Below are 13,072 nucleotides of genomic sequence, written 5' to 3'. Positions count from 1 at the left end.
TTTCAGGCTCAATTGTGGTCATAAAGTCGAGGACTCTCACTACATCTACACCTACGCAAAGTGCAATCCAACTTGTAATATCAGCTTCGAAGGCCAAAATGTAGAAGCAGCACTCTCTTGGGCCTGCGAAAGAATGCGTTTCTTCCTCTGCTTTTTCCACACACACAACCCCCCTCTCTTGTTCCCTCTCTTTAAGTAAGAAATGAGCCAAAAATATAGGTTGGACATTAATCTTAATAGTGTGTTTTAGAAATGTTGCTCTGTTTCTTCCCGGCCTAAATGCTTCCGACATGAGGTTGTTTAGCCATTGTCAACTCCCATTTGGCTTCTTTCGCCGGCTTACAAATGACTTAAATATTTTCTGGAGACAATCGTTTTCAAAACAAAACCAAGAGAGGGGAGGAGTAAACGAGCAGCCATCCGTCATTCAGCAGATTATATGTTCAAAACAGCCTTCAATTCTCTGCCATGAAGTCCAAAGGGATTTCGCAAGCCATGTGCTCCCCATAAAATGCAGCTGGGTTTAAACAAATGGTTGAAATGTTCAGTGTTTACCTTTTAGCACTGGAACCTCTTTCGCTTGTTCAGTGGATTTGGGGCAGGACGTTAAAATTATTATACTGCTCAATTTTTCTCCCGGGGTTTGCATTCCTCTGTGTGATGATACCTAATATGAGGAAAGAGGCTTCATTAGAAATTTTTGATTTGTAACTCTGTTTGATTAGATTAACAGAGTTGGAAGGGATCTTGTAGGTCATCTAGTCCAACCCACTGCCCAAGCAGGAGACCCTACACAATTTCTGACAGATGCAGATGCAATTTCTGACAGATTTCTGACAGTCTCTTCTTGAAAGCCTCCAGTGATAAAACTCCCACAACTTCTGAAGGCAACTTCTGTTCCATTGGTTGATTGTTCTCACTGTCAGAAAGTTTCTCCTTATTTCCAGGTTGAATCTCTCCTGGATCAGCTTCCATCCATTATTCCTTGTCTGGCCTTCAGGTGCCTTGCAGAATGGCTTGACCCCCTTCCTCCTCTCTGTGGCATCCCCTCAAATATTGGAAGACTGCTATCATGTCTCCCCTGGGCCTTCTCTTTGCTAGACTAGCCAGGCCCAGTTCTGCAACAGTTCATCGTATATTTTATCCTCCAGTCCCCTAATCATCCTGGTTGCTCTTCTCTGCACTCTTTCTTGAGTCTCAACATCTTTTTTATAGTGTGGTGTCTAAAACTGGATGCAGCATCCTAAGTGTGGTCTTTACTAAGGTTTTATTGAGTGGTATTAGCACCTCCCTTGATCTTGATTGTGTCCCTCTGTTAATGCAATTTGCTTGTCTCTATGTTGCAGTTTGTTTTTTTTGGGGGGGGGGGTCCTTTTTGTTTGCTTGCTTAAAAGCCACACACACACACACACACACACACACACACACACACACACACACCCCTTATAAAGAAGCCTGCCCTTCCCTACAAATGAGCTTCTCTTCTTTCCTGTCTCCTCAATTGTAATCCGAGGAAACCTTCATAGGATTCTTACGCAGATCCCTTGCACCAGCGGCTTTCTTGAGAGTTGTGTTTCTCTTTGTCTTCACCTCCTGTTGCTGAGCATGGAGGAGCCAGGCTAAAAATATTTGTGGTTTTGCAGGGCTGGGCCGAGTGGTGGGCTTGGCTCTCCTCTTTAGTGATTGTGGCTTCCAGTTTTAATTACTTTTGGTGTTGCCTGAAGCCACAGGAAAATCTGCCAATGATACATTTCTGTGAGCTACCTCAGTGTATATAGCATGGGAAGCTGCGTGCAAATTTTAGACAGCATGCTATGGAAGAGGTTCAGAGAAAAATCCAAGATTTCTGCTCCTGGACATCCCTCTTCCTTTTCTGCATTATGAGAATTGAACAGTAGATTTTAGGAGCTGCCCAGAGATTCAACCTCCAAGCCACAGAGAGGAAGTTCAGGAAAATGGAGTGCCTGTTTCTTTAATGTGCATAGATTTTGAAATGAGATGAAGTGAACTCTTGAATGCTCATCTGTGAAACTGACATGGACCAGAGATTACAGATTAATAGAGTTGGAAGGGACCTTGTAGGTCATCCAGTCCACCCTCCCGCCCAAGCAGGAGACCCTACACCATTTTTGACAGATGGCAGTCCAATCTCTCCTTGAAAGCTTCCAGTAATGAAGTTCCCACAACTTTTGAAGGCAGCTTCTGTCCAATGCGTTGATTGTTCTCACTGTCAGAAAGTTTCTCCTTATTTCCAGGTTGAATTTCTCCTTGTTCAGTTTCCATTCATTGTTCCTTGTCTGGCCTTCACATGCCTTGGAAAACAGCTTGACCCCTTCCTCCTCTCTGTGGCATCCCCTCAAATATTGGAAGACCGCTATCGTGCCTCCCCTGGTCCTTCTCTTCGCTAGACTAGCTTGGCCCTGTTCCTGTAACCATTCATCGTATGTTTTAGCTTCCAGTCTCCTAATTATCCTGGTTGCTCTTCTCTACACTCTTTTTAGAGTCCCAACATCTTTTTTTTATAGTGTGGTGACCAAATCTGGATGCAGTACTCTAGGTGTGGTCTTACTAAGTCTTTATAGAGCTGCATTATTGATCTTGATTGTATCCCTCTGTTAATGCAAGTTAGGATTGCATTGGCTTTTTTGGCTGCCGCCGCCGCACACTGTTGGCTCATCTGTGAAACTGACATGGACCAGAGATAGTCAAAGTAACCTCCCTGGGTTTGCATAAAGGATTCCCAAGAGTTGTCAATATAGCTAGAAATAATGAAGTTTTGAGAAGGAAGAGAAAAATCAGTAAATACAGGTAGTCCTCTATTTATGATGACAGTTGAGCCCCAAATTTATGTTGTTAAGTGAGATGTTTGCTAAGTGACTTTTGCCCCATTTTACAATCTTTCTTGCCACTGTTGTTAAGTGAATCAGTGCGGTTGATAATGTTCCAGACTAGCAGGCTCGAAGCCTGCAAACCTGATTGGCCCGCTGATAGCCAATCGTGATTGGTCGCCATAGACTGAAGCGATTGGCCAGTAAATGGGCTGCCGCGATTGGCCCTGCCAAGAGCGGCAAACTCAAATCGCCTTCATTGGCTGCCTAGCCGCAGCCAGCCCTATATAAGGGGCTGCTGCGGCTGGGATTAGTTGCTCAGATCTGAAGTCACTAATAAAGAGCTGTTGTTGCTATCTGAGTCTTGCCTCCGTTCTTGAACCGTCCTCCCAGATCCAACAGATAAGGTAGTAACGTGATAAGGTAGTAACTTAATAAAGTGAACCTGGCTTCCCCCTTGACTTTGCTCATCACAGAAGGAGATCACATGACCCCAGGATGCTGCAGGCGTCATAAAGAGAAACCACTTGTCATGCGTCCAAATGTAAACCAGGTGACCCTGGGGATGCTGCAAATGTTGCAGGTATGAAAAACGGTCGTAAGTCACTTTTTTTCAGCGCCGTTGTAATTTCGAAAGTTCATTAAATAAACTACTGTAAGTCGAGGACTTCCTGTGCACTATTTTCTATACAGGTAGTCCTTGATTTAACAACCACTCATTGTCAGGATTCCGGCAATTGCTCCAATTAAATCATGAGCCTCGAGCCACACTCCCAAAATTAAAAAGGATTTATTAAAAGCCAACATGTCGGCATGACCTGGGCGTAGCCGACTCTGAGACCCATAATTCACTGTCACCCTTGAGCCTGCTTTCCCCCCCACCCCACCCCTCACTCATAAAACATTTTGTATGCACATTTTATAGTTGTCACTCATTTAGCAGTTGCAACCCTGGGAAAAGTGACCTCAATGAGGAACTGAACAACTGCGGTGATTCACTTAACAAAAGGGGCAAGAAAAGTCGTAAAATGGGACAAACTCACTTAGCAAGTTTTTCATTTAACAACAATGAACGTTGGAGCTCAATTGCAGTCATAAGTTGAGGATAACCATCCATGTTTAAGAACCTGGATCCTTGTTGACAGAAAGATGACGGAATCCCAAAGCTCTGGGTTCCATGACTGAGTGGGTTTCTAAGGGTTGATGCACATTCCGATGACTCGGTTGTCATCATGGGGGAATCAGAGCAGGTGGGAATGTGCGTTTTTTGATGGCAAGGGAGTGTGTAACCGAAAAGGGAAGCGGCTGTTGTGATCACATGGCTGTGCAAATGTATTACGTGGTTGCGGATGGTATGTCACTCTGGTTGCTGGTGTCGTAAGACACTGTTAGTGAAAAAGACAGATGGAGGAGGCGTGAGACATTGCAGGGAGAAATGGGTGCCTGAATAATTAGGTATTAGGTATAATCATCATCAGGTATGGCCTATTCTCACCCCATTCTAGGTTACCAGCTGAACTCTGCAGAATGCATGGACATCCGTTCCAAGCGGGTGGTGCCAGACCAGTATTGCCATTATTATCCTGAAAACAAGAAACCCAAACCAAAGCTGAAGGAGTGCAACATGGATCCCTGCCCTTCAAGGTTTGTATTCCAATGTGTAAATGGGTGGTTGGCATTTTAGTTTCCAAGTCTTTGCTAATTCCTTTTTTATTTATAACTAGCCAGGTGCCCATCACTCAGAAAAGCAGTGATCGGCAAAGCTCTCAATATATGTAGAGTAGAGAATATCTCTACTCTACACTACCCTATTCTACATTACAATACTTACTCTATGCTATGTTATGCTATGCTACACTACATTAGTCTCCTCCCCTCTCCCTCTCTTCTCCTCTCTGCCTCTCCTCCTCCTTTTCCCTCGCCCTCTCTTTCTCCCTCTCTTCTCTGCCTCTCCCTGTCCTTTGTCCTCTCCTTATCTGTTAAGTTTGAGCAATGAGAGGCTGGACCAGAGCATGAGTGCAACAATACTTTATTATAACAATAAAGGGCTGACCGTGCTTGCCACGCCTGGAACTGGCTCGCAGCAATCAGCAACTGGTTGGACCCCGCAGCCTGCTTTTATAGCTGGCTGCTGGAGAGGATCAACCAATGAGGAAAGGGGGAAGAACGCCCACACAAAGTGAGTGGACCTGAGTGAGAACTCCTAGAGTCCTCAGGACATAACACCCTTCCCCCAGATGCGAACATGCATAGTCCTTGAGGTAGACGGGGGTTTGTGTTGGCGCCCGGAACGGCGCAGCTCGGGAGCATTGTCTGTCCATTCAGAATCAGTCTGTGACGGTTGAGCCGGCAGCGTGTCGCCAACGCGCTCTCCGGATTGGGCATCCTCGGGACTCACAGGGTTGGATACTGGAATCGCGTTCCCGTGGGTTGGATCAGGCTGGTCAACTCTCGGGCGCTGTTGTCCGAGTTCGGGCTGACCGGAACGGCTGTTGGTGCGGACTGGACGTTGGGTGCGAGCGAGGCTGAGAGGCGGATGAGGCGGTTCCCTTCGCCTGGTGATTCTGGACTTCTGCTGGCAAGGGTGCTGTGGCGCCCCGTAGTTGGTCTATGTGCCTCCTCCAGACGCGACCATCCTCCAGCCTGACCCTATACGATCTCGGCCCGGTGATGGCGATGACCTCGCCTGGCATCCATAGTGGGTCCCCGCGAAATTCCTCGCGAATACAGGCTCCTGTAACATAAAATGTCTAACCCCAAGTGGAAGCGAGGGGAGAGTCAGGGCAGTAATTGGGGTGAAGTCTGTCCAATACAGTCCTCAGGCGCCGGCCCATCAGGAGCTCCGCTGGGGACTTATTGGTGACTGAACAGGGGTTGAGTGCTGGCTCATCAGGAACCGTGAGAGTTTGTGGTGCCAGTCATCCCTGTTGAACCTGGCGAGGGCTTCTTTGGTGGTCCTGACGGCTCTTTCCGCCAACCCATTACTGGCAGGGTGAAATGGGGCTGTGAAAATGTGGCGGATGCCCAGGTTGGCAGCAAAACGGCTGAACTCTATTGATGCGAACTGTGGGCCATTATCGGAGGCGATGGAATCGGGTAGCCCGTGCGTAACGAACAGGCGCGTTAACACGTTGGTGATTGCTAGTGTGGTGGTCGTGGATAGCTGTGCTACATCAATCCATTTGGAATAAGCGCCCACGACCACTAGGAACATCTTCCCATGCAAGGGGCGGCCAGATCGATATGGATTCTAGACCAAGGGCGCTGGCGCTCTCCCATCTGGTAGGGGTGGCAATGGGGGAGCAGGACGGGATTCCTGACAGATGTTGCAGGAACTTACCCAATTGACAATGTCCTCGTCAGACCCGCCACCACACGTAGCTGCGTGCTAATGCTTTCATTCTCACGATGCCAGGGTGTCCTTCGTGCACGCCTCCAGGACTCGGGTATGCAGCGAGGTCGGAATGACCACTCGAGTGCCCCATAGTAGACAACCCTGCAAACTGGACAGCTCCTGCATGCGAGTCTTAAATGGAGTTAATTTGTTATCAACGATGCCACCCGGCCACCCCCTCCTCACCCAGTCGAGCACCTGGGCGAGCGTTTGGTCTGCCTTGGTTTTGGCGGCGATGTCAAGGGCGGTGATGGGCAGGTCCAACTGGGTGATCTCGAAAATGGCGTTGACAGGAGCGGGGTCTTCAGCCGGAGCGGGTAAGGGGCAGCGACTGTGAGCGTCGGGCGTGGGACAGTGTTTTGCCCGGGCGGTGAATAAGTTTGTAGGAGTAGGCCGCTAGGAAGAGTGTCCACCTTGTCATTCTAGGGGAAAGGACCTGAGGGGTCTGTTTGTCCCCGGCCAGTAGGCCCAGGAGGGGCTTATGGTCCGTAACCAGTTCGAAAAAATGGCCAAAAGGAATTCGTGAAACTTTTCACGGCCGCAACAGCTGCTAGGGCTTCCTTGTCGATCTGGCTGTAATTATGTCCATGGCCGAGAGCGTCCTTGAGAAAAGGCGATGGGAGCCTCGGCGCCATTGGGAAGTCTGTGACTAAGGACCGCCCAATTCCAAAAGGGGATGCGTCTGCTGCCAGTACTAAAGGAAGGTTAGGGTCGGGTGGATAAGCACCGCCTCTGACGTGAGTAGTGATTTGACGGCGTTAAACGCCTGGTCTTCTATGTGCCCCAGTGCCACGGTGACTGTTTGTCCAATAATCTGTGAAGGGGTTCGCTACTGAGGCTTTGTGGGGCAAGAAGGATGCGTAAAAGTTCAGCAGCCCCAAGAAAGCTTGCAGCTCCGTTTTGGAGGTTGGAGTGGGAGCCTCGTGGATTGCCCTGACCTTGGACTCCAGGGGTGAATGCCAGAGGCGTCAATTTTATAACCCAGAAAGTCCACCTGTCTAGTGGCAATGGTGCATTTTTTTTTTAACTTGAGGCCATGCTGTCTGAACCTCTCTAGCACTGCTCGCACTCTCTGGAAGAGTTGGGGTCTGTCCCTGGCCGAGACCAAGATGTCGTCGAAGTAGGGTACTACACCAGGGAGGCCCTGTAAAATCCGCTCCATGAGGGACTGAAAATCCCTGGGGCAACACTTACGCCAAATTGGAGACGCTTGCATCGGAAGGCACCCTGTGAGTGACGATGGTCTGAAGTTCCGCTGTTTGGTTATCAACAGGGAACTGCTGATACGCTTGAGACATGTCCAATTTAGCTAAAATACTGCCCGGCTCGAATGTGTGCAATAAGTGCTGAATGACGGGCACAGGATAGGCGCTAACTTGTAAATATTTATTGATTGTTGTCTTGTAGTCCGAGCAAATTCTCAGGCTACCATCTTTTTTGAGGGGTGTGACAATGGGCGTCTCCCACTTGGCGAAATCTGTTGGCTCAATGACCCCTTGCTTTAATAGTTTATCCAATTCAGCGTCTAGTTTTGGCCGAATAGCAAATGGAACTCTACGCGGTTTTAGTCTGATTGGGACTGCCTGGGGTCGACTGTGAATGAGATGGGGTTCCGTTATAACACCCCAGCTCTTCGCTGAACACATCTGCGAAATCAGCGAATAAGGAGTCAGTGTCTAAGGTTGAGACAGCATGGACTCCTGTTAACCCTAGGCCGAGGTGGGGAAACCAATCGAGCCCCAATAAGGTGGGTAAATTGCCGTTAACTACCACTAGAGGTAGGTGACCTTTAAAAGTTCTAAAACTGACAAAGAACTTGCCTCTGCCGATCACAGGAATGGTCTCCCCTGGTAGTCCTTCAGGCCGAACTCGCATCTTTGAAGCCGGGTGGTAGATAGGCTGGGGTGGAGTCTCTTGAGGGTGTTCCATGAAATTATTGAGAGCGCTGACCCTGTGTCAACCTCCATGTGGCACGGTTTACCTTCTAGGGAAACGGAGAGAGAAATTTTACTAACAGTGTGGCAAGTACGCTGGCAAGGCGGTGCGTGCGACAGTTTAATACTTGCCTCTGAGGTCCCGAGTGCGGGAGGGAGTCTGTGTGCAGCGCTTTGGGGGTTTGGCAGACTCTCGCGATGTGCCCCCTTTTATGGCAGTTGTTACAGGTGGCTCCTTTAAACTTGCAGGTGGCTCCTATGATGCGATCCCCACAGGCTAGGCACAGCGTGATGTGCTTGGGTGGACCGGTGTTTTCTTGTTTGGCCCCTACCTGCGGCCGTTTGTCGTAGGCGCAGGCGGTTGACGCGTTTTGCGCTGTTGAGGGTTTCCTCTGCTACCACCTCCTCGGAATGGACTGGGAACGATGCCAGCTTGGCGCTTGGGCCCTGTATTTCGGTGGCTGAGTTCTTGCCAGCTCGGCTGCCAGGGCCTCCTCGACCGCTTGTGCGAGGTTGAGGTCTTTTTTGCTAGAAGGTGCCTCTGTAGGTTGAGGTCCTTGACCCCACAAACTAATTGATCGAGGAGCATGTCCTCCAGGTATGTTCCAAACCCGCAGTGCAGAGCTGCTGTTCTGAGGGCGGCCATATATTGATTGATGGTCTCCTTACTCGATTGCTTCCTCATACGGAAAGTGAACCTCCTGGCGATCTGTGAAGGCCTGGGAGCGTAGTGGTTAGTGAGGATCTCAAGCAACTCGGACCACGGAACGTTTTTCAACTCTCTAGGAGCTACGAGTGCTGCGGCAGTATCGTAAACGGTGGCTCCGCAGTAGATTAGGAAATAGATTTTTCCGATGCTCTCCCGCATCCGCCAGGCCGACCGCATCGATGTAATGGTTGAAGCGGTTCTTATACGATTCCCACTTCTCTTCGTCTGGTTTGAACGCCGGAAATACTGGGTTGGAACTCATGGTGCTGGAAACGGCTGGGCTACCTGCGGAAAAATCTCTCTGGGGACAACGGGCTCGTGGGTTGCAAGTGAAATCAGCTCTGGAGAGGTTTTTGCTATCCTCTCTTTCTCTCTGGGTTAACCACGTTGGCTGTTAGCCGTTGGAGGTGTCTAGATTCGCGCCAGTGTGGGCGTTAGTGACTTACTACAGCGCTGTGCTGTGTCTCTCTTGGTTTGAAATTCAACTGACACCCGTTTGAATTTCGCGCCTAATACTGAGCGACTGCGGCTTGCAGCGCTTCACTTTCCCCGTAGCTGGGCTAACAAGCGGCTACAGACGCTTCTAACTTTCGAACCAGACCGCTTTCTGGCTGCGGATCAACGTACGCTTGTTGGCTGACCGCTCTCTCTGGCTGCGGTCAGCGTTTCTCTGTAGTCGAGCGATCGCTCTCTGGGCTGCGGATCGGTGACTAGTGACTCAGCGGTTGCATGGTGCTTCTGGTCGCCATCCCATCCTCGTCGCCAGTGTTAAGTTTGAGCAATGAGAGGCTGGACCAGAGCATGAGTGCAACAATACTTTATTATAACAATAAAGGGCTGACCGTGCTTGCCACGCCTGGAACTGGCTCGCAGCAATCAGCAACTGAGTTGGACCCCGCAGCCTGCTTTTATAGCTGGCTGCTGGAGAGGATCAACCAATGAGGAAAGGGGGAAGAACGCCCACACAAAGTGAGTGGACCTGAGTGAGAACTCCTAGAGTCCTCAGGACATAACATTATCCTTATCCTTATCCTTCTCTTTCTCCCTCCGCCTCTCCCTCTCTTCTCCTCTCCTTTCTCCATCTGCCTCTCCTTCTCTTTCTCTCCACTCCATTCCTCTCCTCTCCTCTCCTCCCCACTCCACTCCACTCCGCTCTTCTTTACTCTACTTTGTTAATATAGAAATGAATTGACACCCTGGTGTTCTTGCATTTGCATACTCATATTCTTTAGTGGCTTCTTTTTAAATCTGTTTCTGTGGGGTTGCTCTAAACCAATTGGTCTGAGGTGAAGATTCTTCCTGGAGAACTGCAAGGATAAAATTCAGACTTCTCATGCTGGAAGATACAGTGAAGAAAATTAAAAATATCATTAGGTCGGGAGGATGTCTATTAGAATGATATGATCTTGGTTCAGGGGAAATGATATGATCTTGTGTGGAAAAAAGTTTTGAGGTCACCATCCTCTGAATTGTGGTCAATGCCTTGGGGTTCTGACCTCCAGAGAGGTCATTGCTACAAGGGGATACCCTCCCAGCCCTCATTCTTCCACCTTTAGAGTCCAGAGAATCAATGAATCCAAGATGCTAAAACTCTTTACTGTCACCATTACTTGTCCTTCCTCTTCAAGGCATCCTGATTTTCCCAGTTTGCTCATTGGGAATGATTGGCCTACTGGATGCAAGTAATCACATGACTTACTTTCCTTTTGGATCAGCCTCTGAAAGCTTTAATCTGTTTTAAGGGAAACAGACTCAAATTCTGTGCAAGGCAAGATGCTTGTACCACATCTGGCTCCTGCCAAGTTCCTAAAGCATCTGCAGTGTACGTATTGAGTTGCACAATGACATTTAAGGCCATTGGATCATCTGGTGCTGTTTCCTGGCTCCACAAAAGTATCTTAAAATAACATTCAATATGTAGCCCAAAACCTTAAATGCCACCTGGCAGAGTCGCTGATATATCTAATAAATAAAAGGGAAACACTTAGGGTGGAATTTATTTCCTATAACTACGTTGTCCTTTTCTTCTAATCCCAGTCAAATAAAATCATTCGGTTGTGAGATCTCAAAAGCTCGGCTGCACAGAGGTTCCCTGATCCTTCCTGCAGGTCCATCCTTGCAAAACTGGAATTCAGGGCATAAATGGTTACACAAACTCTCAGGAAGACCCAATCTGAGTTGGTCACTGGAACCAAAAATGTATTCTTCCAAGCTTCTGGGCTCATGCCAGAGGCCATCCTCAGAAAACTTCTCTCTCTCCCCATAATCAGTGGTGGGATTCCAATTTTTTGTACTACTGGTTCTGTGGGTGTAGCTTGGTGGGTGTGGCTTTGTGGGCACAGCAGGGCAAGGTTACTGCAAAATCCCATTCCCTCCCCACCCCACTAACCTGCTTTCCAGCTCCGTTCTCCTGTGCAGGGCAACCAAAGGAGACCCAGCCAATCATCTGGGACTCAATGGGAGGCAGAGAAGAGATGGGGTTGGTGGGGCCAGTCAGAGGTGGGATTTGCCGGTTCTCTGACCTACTCAAAATTTCCACTACTGGTTCTCCAGAACTGGTCAGAACCTGCTGAATATACCACCTCTGCCCATAATAAATTGCGATGCCTGAATTTTCTTCTTCTTATAATCAAGGGAGTCAGTGGGTCTTTGTGGGGAGCTAGTATGGCATTCAGCAGGTTCTGACCAGCTAGAATGCACTGGGCTGTTTTACACATTGTATTATTATTGCGCCTAGTTGTGTGTGGCTTTTAATTGTTAATTATGGTGTCGATGCCCATGTTGATGGCCACACACAATGAGGCACCATATAAATGCAATACATAGAACAGTGGGTGAAGGTTCATTCTCCAAGCTTGTGGCTTGGTTTCTGAACATTTTATTACCGGGCTAGGTAGCATCTTCAGTGGCGTTTAGGGGATGTCGGTGTAAGTGTCTGTCTGTACCCTCATTTGACACACCCACACCTGACCCATGACAAGATCTACTGACCACATGTAGCCCTGATAAATAGAAAAAGACAGCAGACACTGACATACCCTAAACTATGCTGAAGATGTCGCCTGGCCCAGTAACGAAATGTTCAGAAACCAACCAAGCTCAGAGAATGAACCTTCACCCTCATCCTACAGCCGAGCTACAGAGATTTGCCACTATTGCAAACAGTCCAGTGCACACATTCTGGAGAGAGTGAAGTTGCCTGAGGATGGGCTCCAGAAAGAGCGCAAAAGCTTGGAAGAAGAATAAAGCTTGAGTCCTGGTGACAGACTTGGAGTGGATCCTGCAACCTTACCCTGGGATGCATATATTCGCAGGCAGGCAGGCAGGCAGTGCTTCAAACAGTTAAACTTGCTGCAGCTTCATGAGAGTGTTTATTAAATGGTGAGACAGCGTGTAATATGAGGACTCCCCTTAATATTGAGAATTCTAGAGATGAAGGTGCTAAAATTCTTGTGGGTTGAATATTCTACGTCGTTTCGTATTACTTCTCCTCACAGTTATTAGGACCAGACTCAAGGCGGAGGGTTGGAATGCCCAGCCTCCAGGCCTGTGGGGCTTCTCCTTCACTTGAGGTCCTCTGGGCTCAGTCGCTGGAGATGGGCCAGAACATTTGAGATGGAATCCACGGAGAAGCAAATAGATCCTGCTGTTTTCCTAATCACACCAGGGCAGAATGCTGGGCTTTGCAATTTTAATCCTTGGCCCTTCCGGAACCAAGTTTTTGCATCTCGCTGTCCCTTTCTATGCCTCAAGAAGACGCTGAGGCTTCTTACATTCACAATTCCAGATAGCACACTAATCCTGGGAGGAGCGGTATTAATTTACATAGTTCCACCAGTATACAAGGCACTCTAAAGGGAACGAAAAGACTGTGGGCCAGCCATTGCAGGCTAAAAACAAAAATTAAGAAGCAGGAAGGGGAATGGGAGAAGAATTTGCAAGCATTTCAGTTAAACACCCTTTTGCAAAGAATGTTTCCAAGCAGATCCTTTGGTTGGAGAAGAAGAATGTCTAGGCTGAAGGCACCCTCGATTTGAAAGTCTTCTACTTCCAGGCAGGCCTTTTATACATGTAGAGAACCAGGGAGATGACCTTGGAGAAGAAATCAAAGAGGCCTTAGGAAAACACCAGTTGCAGAAGAAACAAACCCAGAGGGGCAGGAGAGACTCATACTAGCTCCCCACAAAGACCACTGACTCCCTTGATT

General features: G+C 48.4%; 1 protein-coding gene across 1 annotated transcript in view; it reads left to right on the top strand.

Annotated features, from left to right (window-relative positions):
* The window catches only part of ADAMTSL3 (ADAMTS like 3), a 191,411-nt gene that overhangs the window by 123,714 nt on the left and 54,625 nt on the right, over nucleotides 1-13,072 (top strand). The window contains 1 exon segment of the mRNA XM_087941393.1: nucleotides 4,334-4,472. Coding sequence (XP_087797519.1) covers nucleotides 4,334-4,472 — 139 coding nt within the window.

Source organism: Pseudonaja textilis, chromosome 13, assembly GCF_049901715.1.
Source record: "Pseudonaja textilis isolate UNSWEBS1 chromosome 13, rPseTex1.2, whole genome shotgun sequence".
NCBI classification, from domain to species: Eukaryota; Metazoa; Chordata; class Lepidosauria; order Squamata; family Elapidae; genus Pseudonaja; species Pseudonaja textilis.
This window is presented reverse-complemented; position numbering and strand designations above follow the sequence as displayed.